This window comes from Coregonus clupeaformis, chromosome 14 (genome assembly GCF_020615455.1).
Source record: "Coregonus clupeaformis isolate EN_2021a chromosome 14, ASM2061545v1, whole genome shotgun sequence".
NCBI lineage: Eukaryota > Metazoa > Chordata > Actinopteri > Salmoniformes > Salmonidae > Coregonus > Coregonus clupeaformis.
The window spans coordinates 41,565,656-41,581,734 of NC_059205.1; the positions used below are offsets into that span (position 1 = coordinate 41,565,656).

The 16,079-nt window shown below is 43.0% G+C and overlaps 1 protein-coding gene across 1 annotated transcript in view; it reads right to left on the minus strand.

The window, feature by feature from the left end:
- The window catches only part of LOC121581701 (vasoactive intestinal polypeptide receptor 2-like), a 76,437-nt gene extending 62,150 nt beyond the window's left edge, over positions 1 to 14,287 (minus strand). Inside the window, exon 1 of the mRNA XM_045224901.1 lies at positions 13,724 to 14,287. Within this exon, the coding sequence (XP_045080836.1) occupies positions 13,724 to 13,774 (51 nt within the window). The 5' untranslated portion in view covers positions 13,775 to 14,287. The remainder of the gene's footprint in view (positions 1 to 13,723) is intronic.
- Positions 14,288 to 16,079: the final 1,792 nt, after the last annotated feature.

The window sequence follows — 16,079 nt, forward strand, 5'->3', positions numbered from 1 at the left end:
TGTTCAACCTCTCTTTCGAGATCCCCAGAGATTGGAAAGCTGCCGCGGTCATCCCCCTCTTCAAAGGGGGTGACACTCTAGATCCAAACTGTTACAGACCTATATCCATCCTGCCCTGCCTTTCGAAAGTATTTGAAAGCCTAGTTAACAAACAGATCACCGACCATTTCGAATCCCACTGTACCTTCTCAGCTATGCAATCTGGTTTCCGAGCTGGTCATGGGTGCACCTCAGCCACACTCAAGGTCCTAAACAATATAATAACCGTGATCGATAAAAGACAGTACTGTGCAGCCGTCTTCATCGACCTGGCCAAGGCTTTTGACTCAATCACCGCATTCTTATTGGCAGACTAAATAGCCTTGGTTTCTCAAATGACTGCCTCGCCTGGTTCACCAACTACTTCTCAGATAGAGTTCAATGTGTCAAATCGGAAGGCCTGTTGTCTGGACCTCTGGCAGTCTCCATGGGGGTGCCACAGGGTTCAATTCTCGGGCCGACTCTATTCTCTGTGTATATCAATGATGTCGCTCTTGCTGCTGGTGACTCTCAGATCCACCTCTACGCAGACGACACCATTTTGTATACATCTGGCCCTTCATTGGACACTGTGTTAACAAACCTCCAAACGAGCTTCAATGCCATACAACACTCCTTCCATGGCCTCCAACTGTTCTTAAATGCTAGTAAAACTAAATGCATGCTCTTCAATCGAACGCTGCTTGCACCCGCCCGCCCGAATAGAATCACTACTCTCGTAGTTGTCCACATATTCTGACTTAGAATATGTGGACAACTACAAATACCTAGGTGTCTGGTTAGATTGTAAACTCTCCTTCCAGACTCACATTAAGCATCTCCAATCCAAAGTTAAATCTAGAATCAGCTTCCTATTTCGCAACAAAGCCTCCTTCACTCATGCTGCTAAACATGCCCTCATAAAACGGACTATCCTACCGATCCTTGACTTCGGCGATGTACAAAATAAATAAACACTCTACTCAGCAAATTGGATGTAGTCTATCACAGTGCCATCCGTTTTGTCACCAAAGCCCCATATACTATCCACCATTGTGACCTGTACGCTCTCGTTGGCTGGCCCTCACTACATATTCATCGCCAAACCCACTGGCTCCAGGTCATCTATAAATCACTTCTAGGCAAATCCCTGCCTTATCTTAGATCATTGGTCACCATAGCAACACCCACCCGTAGTATGCGTTCCAGCAGGTATATCTCACTGGTCATCCCCAAAGCCAACACCTCCTTTGGCCGCCATTCCTTCCAGTTCTCTGCTGCAAATGACTGGAACGAACTGCAAAAATCTCTGAAGCTGGAGACACTTATCTCCCTCACTAACTTTAAGCATCAGTTGTCAGAGCAGCTTACCGATCACTGCATCTGTACACAGCCCATCTGTAATTAGCCCACCCAACTACCTCATCCCCATATTGTTATTTACATTGTTATTTATTTTGCTCATTTGCACCCCAGAATCTCTATTTGCACATCATCTTCTGCACATCTATCACTCCAGTGTTATTACTAAATTGTAATTATTTTGCACTATGGCCTATTTATTGCCTTACCTCCATAACTTACTACATTTGCACACACTGTATATAGATGTTCTATTGTGTTATTAACTGTATGTTTTGTTTTTGTTTATTCCATATATAACTCTGTGTTGTTGTTTTTATCGCACTGCTTTGCTTTATCTTGGCCAGGTCGCAGTTGTAAATGAGAACTTGTTCTCAACTGGCTTACCTGGTTAAATAAAGGTTAATAAAAAATTAAAAAATATATAAACGGTTTATATCTGTCTATAACCAGACGGACTTGTGAACCCAGGACTGGTAATATAATTTATAATAAAATATGCCATTTAGTAGACACTTTTATCCAAAGCGACTTACAGTCATGCATGCATTTTACGTATGGATGGTCCCGGGAATCGAACCCACTACCCACATACTGATTTGGCACATACTGTATTAAATCTGTTATAATTTGATGAAAGGCAGTGACTAGACCTAACTATTTTCAGGGCCCGTAACGCCCCCCAGATAGCAATATGATAGCAAATTAGCTATAATTGCAGGAAATTAGCTTAAAAATTCAACATTTTCTCTCAGCCTCATGGCAAAATGTTAACAATGGCATGAGATGAGATGTAAAACAGCAAATGTTTCTCTCTGACCTACAGCAAAATGTGTAGAGTAGCATTATAAAACTGCATTTTAAAAAAACATAAATTGTGTTGAAATGCAGGAAGTTAGCTGTTTTCCTGAAAAAAATCCCTCTCAACAATGAGATGACAGGGCACTGACTATTGAATGAGACAGAATGGCTTTGTGTGTGACGGATCCAAAGTACTTTATACTTGGGAGTCAAGGACATTTCATTGCAATCAGCTACCACATCAATTTCATATAAAGGTTAATTGCACATATGAGGCAGCTGTTGATCTTGATCTGTTGATTGAGTTCAAGGTACAAGATAATTACGAGCTTTTGCTAATTACCTGCACAGAGTTCACTTAGAAAAGGGAAGGCCTATTACTATGTCTGATTTGGCAACAGTCTCTGTAGATGCCTACAAATGATGCTCAGCTAGGTATTTCTCTACAGTACAATATGTCCTTCTTTTCATGTATTACAAAGGAAGCACTGTTGTATTAATCATTAATACCTACTGTATAGACAGACTATATTATCAAGAGCTTCTGTACTTAGCTCAACATACAGTGCTTAAGTATTTCTAAGACATGTAGACAGATGGGGTGCACACACAAAATACGTATAGATAGACAGACTCCATTTCTTATCTAGAGGTTCTGAAACTTTCCTCAAGTTTGTTCCTGCTTAGTCATTACATTTATTAATTTCAATGAATTAAACATATAGAATTCAATGTATTTTAGTCAGCTAAGACATTAGGCCAATTCCACTCATCAAAATTCTCAGTCTGATCTTGTTGAATCTTTATAACCCATATTAATATAGGATAAATTCATTATTATTCGCTGATTTGCTAAATCCTAAATCCAGAGAACGCTCTGCTCGCATCTGGTTGGTGGAGAGGAAATGTTATTACACATCAAATATTCAATTTATTTTGAGAGAAGGGGTTCATTTGCACTGGCAAAAGGTCCTCTAGCACTTTCATGATACAGTACAGTTTCTCTCCCGTTTTGCCCTAATTGTATCAAGCATATTGGCACCATATTTTCACATCAGATCTTTTTCAGAGCTGCTCTGATTGATCAAAAGACCAATTAGTGAAAAAACCATCAGAATTGGGCTTCCTGTCTAAACGCAGCCAGAAGGTCTCACTACAGCAAATACAGATAGAAGCGCCCATAGAAATACAAATCGATTTATATGGGAGCACCTGTGTGCTACAGACACTGAACATGCCTGAGGTGCTTTACAGCATTAGGTACCAGTGTGCTAGCCTGGTCCCAGAACTCTCTGTGCTTTTGGCTTTTAGGCATTGTCAAGACAAACAGCATGACAATGAGTGACAAGATGATAGCATTGGACGAGATGGGTCCCATTATGCCTGGCGAAAACCAAACACTGCATTCCACAGTAAGAACATCATACCAAAGGTCAAGCATGGTGGTGGTGGTGTGATGGTTTCAAATCAAATCAAATCAAATTTTATTGGTCACATGCGCCGAATACAACAGGTGCAGACATTACAGTGAAATGCTTACTTACAGCCCTTAACCAACAGTGCATTTATTTTAAACAAAAAAAGTAAAAATAAAACAACAACAACAACAAAAAAGTGTTGAGAAAAAAAAGAGCAGAAGTAAAATAAAGTGACAGTAGGTAGGCTATATATACAGGGGGGTACCGTTGCAGAGTCAATGTGCGGGGGCATTTGGTTGGAGTCATTGCAGCTAAAGGTGGCACAACCAGTTATTGTGTGTAAGGGGGCAATTACCTTTTCACACAGGGGAATTGGGTGTTGCATAACTTTGTTTATGAAATAAATATGTAATTGTTGTGTTATTTGTTCACTTATGTTCCCTTTATCTAACATTAGGTTTTGGTTGAATATCTGATAACATGCAATATCACAAATATGCAAAAGTAGAGAAAATTAGAAAGGGGGCAAATACTTTTTCATAGCACTGTACATTAGCCCTGTGATTACAATGAAAAGCAAGACGTGCCGCTCTGTTCTGGGCCAGCTGCAGCTTAATTAAGTATTTATTTGCAGCACTTGACCACATGACTGGACAATAATCAAAGATAAGACAAAACTAGGGCCTGCAGACTTTTTGGAGTGTGCTGTCAAAAAAACAGAGCAACTCTTTGTTCTGGACAGACCTCCCCATCTTTACAACCATTGAATCTATATGTTTTTACCATGACAGTTTACAATCTAAGGCAACACCACACCATTCATTACCAGATTCAGCTGAGGTCTAGGTTTAGGGAATGATTTGTAACAAATACAATGCTCTTAGTTTTAGAGATGTTCAGGACCAGTTTATTACTGGCCACCCATTCGAAAACTGACCGCAACTCTTTGTTAAGGGTTTCAGTGACTTCATTAGCTGTGGTTTCTGACACGTATATGGTTGTATAATCAGCATACATGGACACAGAGGCTTTGTTTAATGCCATATTTAATGCCATATCCGAGGCGCCCACCTCTACCACAAAGGGACGAGTAGGATCGGGATGAACAAGGAGGGGTGAAACATCCCTTAAGCTCCACGAATGCCCTGACAGCCTTCGGGGTCCAGCCAAAACGGGTCTGAGACTTGCGGGTTAAGGCTGTGAGAGGCGCTGCCACCGCACCAAAGTTGCATATAAAACGCCTGTAAAAATTGGAAAACCTGAGGAACCGCTGGACTTGTTTGAGTGAGGCGGGACAGGGCCAGTCGGTGACCGCCTTAACCTTAACGGGGTCCATTTTGATGCCGACGGTAGAGATAATGTGGCCCAGGAAAGAGACTTGGGATACATGGAACTCACACTTCTCTATCTTGACGTATAGTTGACTCTGCAGGAGGCGTCTCAGGACTTGGCGGACGTGCAGGATGTGTTCCAGAAGGATCTTGGAGAAGATCAGGATGTCGTCAAGGCAAACAAAGATGAACCGATTCAACATATCCCTAAGAGTGTCATTGACCAATGCTTGGAAGACTGCCGGTGAGTTCGATAATCCGAATGGCATGACTAAATACTCATAGTGGCCACTAGGGACATTAAAGGCAGTTTTCCATTAATCTCCCTCCCTGATTCTCACCAGATTGTAAGCGTTGCATAGGTCCAGTTTGGTGAAGAATTGGGCCCCTTGGGCCAGCTCCAAGGCGGCGGACATCAGGGGTAGGGGGTAACGATTCTTAATCGTAATCCTGTTCAGCCCTCGGTAATCGATGCAGGGAAGCAGACCTCCATCCTTCTTTCCCATGAAAAAGAAGCCTGCACCAGCTGGGGATATTGAGGAGCGAATGAAACCTGCCTCCAGCGACTCCCGGATGTAATTGTCCATGACTGCTGCTTCAGGGGTCGAGAGGGAGTAGAGACGGCCCCGGGGAGGGGTGGAGCCAGGTAGGCGCAGTTGTTTGGTCGATGAGGAGGGAGGGTGGTGGCTTGCCTCTTACTGAAGGCCTCCCGGAGGTCGAAGTATTCGGGAGGGAGAGCGGGGAAGTCTTGGTCTTCAATGGATGCAGAGGGACGCGGCGAGGCTCTTGTTGGGGGTCTTAAACATTTAGTCTGGCAGTTCTTACCCCAGTCTAGTAGGTGTCCCGTGGACCAGGAGAATAGTGGGTTATGTAGCGCTTGCCAGGGGTACCCTAGGATAAGTTTGTTCTCGGGAGCAGTGATCAAAAGAAAACTAAGAGTCTCTGAGTGGTTCACCCCAACCTGCAGTAGAATGGGCTTGGTCTGATATTCCACCTGGCCGGAGCCAATGGGGCGTCCATCGAGGGCTTGCATCTGCAGAGGGATGGGACATTTCATGCAGGGGATTTGTAATTCTCTGGCGATGTCTTGATCAATGAAATTATCCGCGGCCCCAGAGTCCACGAAGGCTTGAATCTGGTGCTGACGGTTGTCCCAGTGGAGGGTTGCGGGTAGTGACAGACGGTGAATGGGTAGCCGGGGTGAAACTGCACAGCTCGTCAGGGTCTACCTTTGTCCTGGCGAGCCCTGGCGTTTCCCGTCAGCTCTGGGCATGTAGCACGGAGATGGCCGAGACCTCTGCAGTAGAGGCAGCAGCCTTCACGCATGCGCCTTTCATGTTCCTGTGGGCTCAGACGTGTGTGTCCCAGCTGCATGGGCTCCTCAATCCTCTGAGGGCTTGGGGTGCTCAGGAAAGCGGGATACTGGGGTGGTGTCAAAAAGGTGCCATCTCACACGTTCTCGGAGGCGGTTGTCAATCCTGATTTCCAGCGTTATCAGGGACTCGAGGTCCTCTCCCAGTTCCCAAGAGGCCAGTTCATCCTTTTATTTTTATTTTTTTATTTTTTTGGGGGGGGTAGATCAGCTTAATATTGCAGATAGATTGTAGCTTCCATCAATGTAATTGTCTGCATCACCTCCAATCCCCCATGTTTTCTATATATATATACTCCCCTTTATTACTTTTCAACCCCGCCATCCTTTCCCTACTTGGGGTAAATTAGTGAACAACAATGCTTAGGCCTCTACTTCCAGCTTATACTTACTATCTACATTTTATGGACACAGTCAATTTTACAATAATTATATTTTATTTGTTTTTGCTCCTGAACTTCTACTCTCAACCTCTCCGATCATTTTCATGATGTCCATCCGGTTTGCTTCTATATGCCATATCTTTCTAACTGTGCTCTTTCCCAAAAGCTCCCAACATACAACCTATATACTTATTATGGACACAGTATGCTTACATTATTAGTTATCTTGTTCTTATTTGTTCTTCTTTGTTATTAGTCCCATCCTTCAACTCCATTCAACACCTCCCATCTATCTCTTATCTCTATTTGCCATATATATTTCAACTGTACTGTGATGTTTCACAAAAGTTCTGAACCTTTCTATTCTCATTGCTTCTACAGATTGTGAATTAAAAATATACATTTTTGCTAAAAGTATTATTATATTATTGATCGATTGACTATGACTTTTCAGATCACCCAGTAATGCTATCTGCAAGGTTAGCTCCAGGTAAATATTGCAATCCTTTAGCCATTCCTGGACCTGTGTCCAAAAACAAGCTACAAATGGACAGAACCAAAACAAATGATCTAATGATTCTGTCTCTTCACAGCAAAATCTGCAGAGCTGGGAAGATTGTATCCCCCATATAAATAACATTCTATTGGTAGCAAGAATTTTATATAATAATTTAAATTGAAAGATTCTAATTTTTGAATCCGGTTCATCCTTGATGGAGTTAGACAGATCCTGGTGGAAAGTGGTGACCAGTGCCTCCATATTCCACCCAGTCTCAGCGGCTAGGGTGCGGAACTCAGTGGCGAAGTCAGCCACTGGTCTGGCCCCTTGGCGGATGTTGAACATTCGGCTGTCCACTTCTCGTCCGTCGACTGGGTGGTTGAAGACTCATCGCAGCTCGGCAGTGAAGGCTAATATGGAGCTGCAGGATGGTGGCTGCTGTTCCCACACCGCCGTTGCCCACGCCAGGGCGTTGCCCAAGAGTAGAGAGATGATGTAGGCGATCATGGCCCGATCGTTGTGGAACGAGGAGGACTGTAGCTCGAACACCAGAGAGCACTGAGTGAGGAACCTCTTGCACCCTCCCGGGTGGCCGTCACATCGCTCGGGGGCTGGGATCTTGGGTTCCCGGTGCAGGTTCCCTGGAGGAACTACGGCGACGCCTGTAGCACTGGGCGATGAGACTTGGGCATTGGCTCCTCCTGGGTGGGGTTGGACTGTGGTTGGAGGTGAATCAGTAAGTGACTGGAGGATCTCTGATATTTAAGAGGGTAGTTCTTGCTGCCGCCTCAGCAATGCTCCTTGGTGGGTTATAACATTCTTGATCTGGGTGATCTCTGCTGGGTCCATGTTGGAGGCAGAAGCTTGCTGTGACGTAGTGAGGTTGGATCCAGGAGCAGAGAAGAGACCAGTCGAGGAATCAATGGTTAAGGATAAACGTAAATACTTTACTGAGAAACGGTAACAGAAGGATCACAGTAACACTACGTCTCGAAAACTCACTCAGGGGACAAATGCACACGGCAAACAAATCAAGCTTCTGCAAAGGACAACAGAAAACACACCTCTTAACAGGGAAATCATAATGAGTAATAGGACACACCTGAGTGTCATTAATGTCTCTAGGACGGTCTCTGCCACCCTCTGGTGACAGGTGGAACTATGACACCGACAGAGGGTAGATGCGTCTGCGCAGGGGCGCAGAGCCTACAAGCAGGTCGATGGCACAGTCCCAGGGACGATGAGGAGGGAGACAGGTGGCGCACGCTCCCAAAGTAGGTTCCGTCTGGACCTCCTCGCGCAGTCCTCTTCTGAATAGCATACGGAGCGCCGGCTCATTCCAACCGCTGGATGCTGCTACTGTTCGGAAGGAGAGCGCATACTCTGCAGCGGTCTGGTCATCCTGCCGTAGATGGAGTAGACATTCACCCCCCTCTCTGCCCTCCGGTGGATGATCGAAGATACCTCTGAACAGAGCCATGAACCCCTCATACGAATCCAGCTCCTCTTCTCCTCTCTCCCAGACGGCCATTGCCCATTCCAATGCCCGCCCAGTCAGCAGAGAAATAACCGTGGCAACCTTGGACCTCTCGGTGGTGGTGGCTCCCATCTGGTGCGCAAAATAGAGGGAGCACTGTGGTAGGAAGCCACTGCATTTAGATGGGGTTCCGTCATATTTATCCGGGAGGGACAAACGGGCATCGCTGACCTGGGAGGGCTAGTGTGCTGGCTTGCTGGGTCGACTGGTGGCAGAGTATCCTCTGCTAGTTGAAGGCAACGCCTCTCGGGTATGTTCGAGACGTTGAAGACTGCGAAGAACCTCTTCCATAGTTGTCCCCAGTTGCGCCAGCTGGTCGTGGTGTTGACGAAGTAGGTTTCCCTGTTCGTCGACCGTCTGGGAGATGGCCTGATTTCCTTCTGCTTCCATTTGTTGAGGCAGTATTCTGTAACAATGACTGTGGGTTGTCCCGGTGCAGCAAAACGCCCCCCAAGGGAGGCCAGTTTGGATTAGGCTTCAGACCAATCAAATCACTTCCTTTGCAAAACGTAATTTACAGAAAAACTTTCTGGTCTGCTTGTGTTGATGTCCTGCAGTAGCTAGCTTGCTAAATCAGCCCTTTCCTAAGCCATGGATGGAGATGGGGATTTGGACTTGTGGTTTGGACTTAATTCTCTGTACAGGCCAATGATTATGACACCGATTCTGATCTAACCATAAATGAATATGTTGTGCCACTGGCCTGAGACGATTGAAGTTCAATATGTAGCCTAGATGTAGCCTAGTAGGCTCACATTAACTAGCTAGCTAGCTAATTTAGCTGGTTCATTGTTGCCCATGCGAGGAGGTCAGGCTAGCAAGCATTTTAGCTAGGTAGCCTATGACAACAAAAACTAAAAGTGTACTGTATGACAGAGCCATAGACCGTTTTACCAACATGAAAGAGAGGAGGATGGCATTGGCGTTCAACTAGTCTACAAGTAGGGGGAGTCAAGAAAATGTTTTTACTTGCGCAAGCACGCACGCACGCACACACACACACACACACACACACACACACACACACACATACACACACATAAATCAGTACCATGGACAGCCACATGATATTTAGCAACATTGATTAGACTAAATTGTTTGACATATATTTAAGTTTGTTTTCAGTGTATTAAACTAAGCATATATAGCCTTGTTGATTTTATGTTTAAGTTTAAATGTTGCTGGAATAGCGGAGGCAGTGCCCCTGTTGTCTTTGTGGTGACTTGTGGTAACTCCATAAATTCTAAATCAGTAGTTGTTTAGTAAACTGTCGAAAACATTAACTTGCTTGACCATGCTGCAGGTGATATAACTGTTTAAATGCAATATTCGCTTTGTGGACTTCACCGGACAGATGTTGCTTTCCGGTTTTGTGATGAAACAAACATATGTGTAGTTTAATTTATTCCGCCACTGTGTGACTGTTGTCTTTTTGTTGCCTTATTGTATATATCACGGTGGCGTATGAACGAATGGGTTATAGAGCAAACAGCGCAATTATCACAAAATAGGTTGTAATATGGCTTTTTTACTGGCTTGGCTTCCTCAGTGATTTTACCCACGCACCACTGCTGTTTCCTGGATATTGCCAGTATGTGATCACTGCATCCAATGGGTATGGATACAGCTTTAGAACAAAGTTCTACAGTATTAGTGAAAATGTGATCAATACATGTGGATGATCTTGTCCCTGTAGTGTTTATAAACACCCTGGTAGATTGATGAATAACCTGAACCAGATTATAGGCACTGGTTACAGTGAGAAGTTTCCTCTTGAGTGGACAGCTTGATGAAAACCAGTCAATATTCAGGTCCCCAAGAAAGTAGACTTCTCTGTTTACATCACATACACTATCAAGCATTTCACACACATTACTTAGATACTGACTGTTAGCACTTGGTGGCCAATAGCAACACCCCAAAATAATAGGCTTTAGATGAGGCAGGTGAACCTGCAACAACAGCACTTCAATAACACTTGATATGAGATCTTCCTAAGCATTACAGGGATATGGCTCTGAATATATATACAGTGAGCTCCATAATTCATTGGACAGTGACAATTTTTTTGTTATTTTGGTTCTGTACTCTAGCACTTTGAGTTTGAAAGGATACAATGACAATGAGGGTGAAGTGCAGACTGTCAGCTTTAATTTGAGGGTATTTTCATATATATCGGATGAACTGTTTAGAAATGATAGCACCTTTTATACGTGGTCCCCCCATTTTAAGGTACTACAAGTATTTGTTAAATTGGCTTCACAGATGTGTGTCGTTAGGCAGGTGTATTCATTTGTGTCGTTAGTGAATGCAGGAGAGCTGTTGATGAATAGCATTGATTCTAGACTTTGCTATTGCCTTTGGAGGTTGTTGTTGTGGTGTGACAACATGAGGAAGACAGCAGTGTCGATGCAAATGAAGCTGGCCGTCATAAGGTTCAGAAATGAAAATCAATCAATCAGGAACATTGCAAAAACCCTGGCCATGCCCAAGTCAACAGTTTGGTTCATCATTAACAAGAAAAAAACAACCGGTGAACTCAATTATGTCAAAAGACCCGGTAGACCGAGGAAGACCACTGTAGTGGATGACCGGAGAATACTCTCTATGGTGAAGAAAACCCCCCTGACAACAGCCCAACAGATCAAAAACACTCTCCTGGATGCAGGTGTAGATGTGTCAAAGTCTACCATACGTAGAAGACTACACCAGCAGGACTACAGAGGGTACACTACAAGATGCAAACCACTGATAAGCCTGAAGAACAGAAAGGCGAGATTACAGTTTGCTAAAAAGCACCTAAAAGAGCCCCAAGAGTTCTGGAAAAAGTATTGTGGACAGATGAGACAAAGATGAACATGTACCAGAGTGATGGAAAGAGGAAAGTGTGGAGAAAAAAAGAAATGCCCATGATCCAAAGCATACCACCTCATCCGTGAAACATGGTGGAGGGGGTGTTATGGCTTGGGCCTGTATGGCTGCCAGTGGAACAGGCTCACTTGTCTTCATCGATGATGTGACTGCAGACAGAAGTAGAACAATGAATTCTGAAGTCTATAGAAATATTTTATCTGCTCAGATAAAACCAAATGCCTCCAAACTCATTGGACGGCACTTCATCATGCAACAAGACAATGACCCTAAACATACTGCTAGAGCAACAAAGGGGTTTTTGACGGCCAAAAAGTGGAAAATCCTTGACTGGCCGAGTCAATCACCGGATCTGAATCCAATTGAACATGCATTTTACATGCTGAAGAGGAGACTGAAGGCAATAAGTCCCCAAAATAAGCAGGAACTGAAGATGGCTGCAGTACAGGCCTGGCAGAGCATCACCAGGGAAGATACCCAGCGTCTGGTGATGTCAATGCATCGCAGACTTCAAGCAGTCATTGCATGCAAAGGATATGCGACCAAATATTAACAATGATTACTTTATTCTACATTATGTTAAACTGTCCAATGTTTTTTGATGCCCGAAAAAGGGGGGACCATGTACAAAAGCTTCTATAATTTCTAAACGGTTCATCCGATATGTATGAATATACCCTCAAATTAAAGCTGACAGTCTGCACTTCACCCTCATTGTCATTGTATCCTTTCAAACTCAAAGTGCTAGAGTACAGAACCAAAATAACAAAAATATTGTCACTGTCCAATGAATTATGGAGCTCACTGTATATAGCAACATCTCCCCCCATAAGCATTCCTGTCTCTTCTATAGATGTTATATCCTTGTATTGCTACTGCTGTATCATCAAATGAATGATCTAAGTAAGTCTCAGAAATGGCTAATATATTAATGTTACCTGATGTTAGAAAGTGATTGATTTCATGAATCTTATTTCTAAGGCTACACTTATTCTCATGGGCTATTTTCCACCCTTTCCTGGGTAGCTCCTCAGAGATAGACATAGTCTGGAGCGTTTCAGGTGACCCATTTCATGTGTGCCTCCAAGCAATGTAATAATCAAAGTCTGTAACTATAAAAGTCTGTAAGACCGAGTAGGCAGTAGTCAGACAGTCCTATTTAACTCATTTTTCAGAGGTCAACAACATCCTGTGTGAGAGGCGTTCTACCATAGAGTTACATATAGAATCTCTATGGGTTCTACTTTCCACGTATTTCACTCTCACATAAGAATCATCATTACATCAGAATCCACTGCATCATAGCTCACACCGAACAGCTGTTATATCTTGTTTTAATGTGTATACGTTTATTATATGCACTATAGGACCAGACCTCAATTCACACCTGTGTCCCGATTACTCTACCACACATTGGGGCACAGACAACATAAGCACAGCATTGGTAAATTCAGAGCATCACGTGAGGGGAAGATAATGAGGATGCTATTTAGCTGAAAGATTAAATGATCTAGTCTATAATTTGCCCTGTAAAGACGATTAAAGAAAAGGGAAGTGCACTCCAATGCCAGCTTTATGGCAAAATGGGATCTTGATGGTTTGAAGAGCACAACTCTATTCATTACTGCTACAGCTGTAGGATCTTAATGTGATCACCCTGTTGTAGGATAACTTTCATGCAATGCTGGAAATGTAAAACTTGTAGTGTATTTCAGGTTTACAAAAGCTTCTGAAGTTTGTAATTTCCACTTTGAAATGTTAGACTTCATTTTCTCTTACGAAAAATGTATCAACCCCTACAAAAATGTCCATGAATTATATTCCAAATAATAATTAAAATGTTCAGTTGCTGCAGGATTATTTTCCTGATGTAGCAAACTGGCTCAAATTAAGATCCTACATCTGCATGTGTTTATACCATATCTCTTTGAAAAATATAGTAGAACACTGTACAGTAGGATACCCTATATGGACAAAAACCTCTTCTTATCAAATCCATCAATCATAATGCCACACATTTGTTCGTTTATATATTCAATCACCTTCTCTTCATCCTTGTGCACATTTTATCATCATGCATAGGCCTAACACAAAACGAAATATACAATAAAAGTACTGTTGTCGCACTTACCACTGACAGACACGTTGATAAAGACAGAATAAAAACGATCAAACTTCTCATCTTGAATTCGTTGGTCACCTGTTATTCTAAAGGCAGTCTGTTTAAAATTGATGCCGGACTTCATTGATGAAGAAGAAAAGAAAAAAAAATCCAAGTTAAAAAATAATTAAAACCAGCTATGAAGTTGGTTGAAGGAATTAACCTTGAAAGGCTTTGATTTGCCAAATCTAAATACTTGATCGAGAGAGAGCGAGAGAGCGAGAGAGAGAGCGCGCGCGCGAGAGAGAGAGCGAGAGAGAGAGAGAGAGAGAGAGAGAGCGAGAGAGAGAGAGAGAGAACGCGCACTGCTTTGTTGTTTTGGCACAACTTGGCACTTCGTCTGGTCGCTGGGAAGAAGTCAGAGGTCTGCAGCAGCCGTGTCAAATATTACATTTAGTAAATCCCGAATCACCGAACTGAGGCTCAAATGCAGAAATTCCGTTTCCCTGAAGCCATCGAACCAGAGTACCATCTGCACGCACGAGGAAATTGTGTGCTGGTAGGCTACAGCAGCACTGGCGTCCGTGGAGGGATGCTTTCTCCTTATGAACTTTGCAATGACTGAAGCCAGCTCTGTGCTGTTACGCAAGTCAAAAAACCCATGAATTATATTGACATATTGGAGCACATATTATGCAATTACTGTGTCAGTATGGAGGGTGATCAGTGCCAGTTCGAAAATGCTTAAATGCTCAGTTGAAATTTAAAAATTATGAATGCATTTATATTTTAATATCAGTGTGCATGATTCATGACAAATGAATGAAATTGTCATGTTAAAAAGAAAATCGAAAATGCTAATTGAATATTGGAAATGGTTAATGGAAATTCTAAATTAAAATGGGAAATGGGAAACAGAAAATGGCAAATGGTTAAAATGGCAAATTGCTTCCTGGAGGCAGGAACCAGGAGAGCAATAGGACACCACCATGCAGTGATGCATCCTAGCCATGTGCATTGATTTTAGACTAGTGTAACTGATATGATGAGGATATGGGGCCATTTCATATGAGTGTGTAACTAGTTTAAAGTTAGTAGAGAGAAGTGGTTCTGGGTGACTAAGTCTGGGGTAGTAAATTCCAATCTGTCCAAGGAAGATAGTGGGGTTTATATTAGAATGATGTACAGAGGGAACATCTTGCTTGGGGGTAAGAGGTCATGACATAGAAGGGGTAGTGCTCATTGATGATGGCCAGATGTGGTTGAAGAAATGTGTAACCAAGAGTATAAAAGATGTGAGATTTGTGTATGTGGGCAATTCAACTGACAAAGGGGCAAGGCTATATCCGTTTGTTAGACGAACCCACAGGCTCGTGATCAAATAAATACTTGGTAAAATCTCCACAGAATGTCTAAGTAAATTCTTGCATTTTGAACTTCTCAATACCAGAAACTCATCATAACAGTAACTGACATGTTTCAAACCTGGTGTCCTGTACACCAGAATAACATTTTAGCCTGCTTAGCCTAGGCAATTTAGCTTGGGGAGCCAATGCAATTTTTCTGGTCTCTGGCAAAGTTACTCATCACATGTGCGTGGTCACGAATCACTTCTTCTTGGTTACTTGTTCGCATGATGAGTAACCTTGCCTGATACCTGAAGAGTTGCATTGGCTATAGGTTTGGTTTAGCGGGCCAATGTGCTCTTCTGATGTGCAGAAGAGCCTTGTTCGAACCCTGTCAGTCATATTTGTTTTGTGGCTCAGATGGGTCTCTGTGAGGAAGAGAAGGTCAAAGGATAGTGAATTGTAACTGAGGTGGTTCAGTTACCACACATGCATGATGAGTAGGCCCTACCTTATCTGAGACCTGAAGAGTTGCATTGGCTCCCTGAGTCATTTGCTAGGCTTCAGTTTAACAGGCCTATGCTTTTCTGGTGCACAGGAGACCTGTTTACACTAGTCTAAAATCAATGTACAGAGAGCCCGCCATGGCTAGGATGTACTAGGGGTGTGTTGCTCTCTTGGTTCACGCCTCCAATAAATAATTTGCATACACTTTTGAAAATGAAAAATCAATTTATCATTTTCACATTCCTATTTAGCATTTAAGCAGTGCATTTTTGAACTGGCACTGTTAACCCTGCATATGCCAGATCATATGTGAGAATAAGATTGGATATTCTGGGGATGCATTTCATAGCTCAAATTCATAGCTTCAATTAAATTAATCCCCATATTTTTCAATCGATTCCACTCCACAGAGGCAGGTGAGTGTTCTGTTTGTGTGACCTGGAGTAATCTCTAATATGATTGGTTTGACCCAGGGGTAGAACCTGGATATCAGAAGATGTCTGCACACATTCTTTCCAGTGGTAAAGGATGCA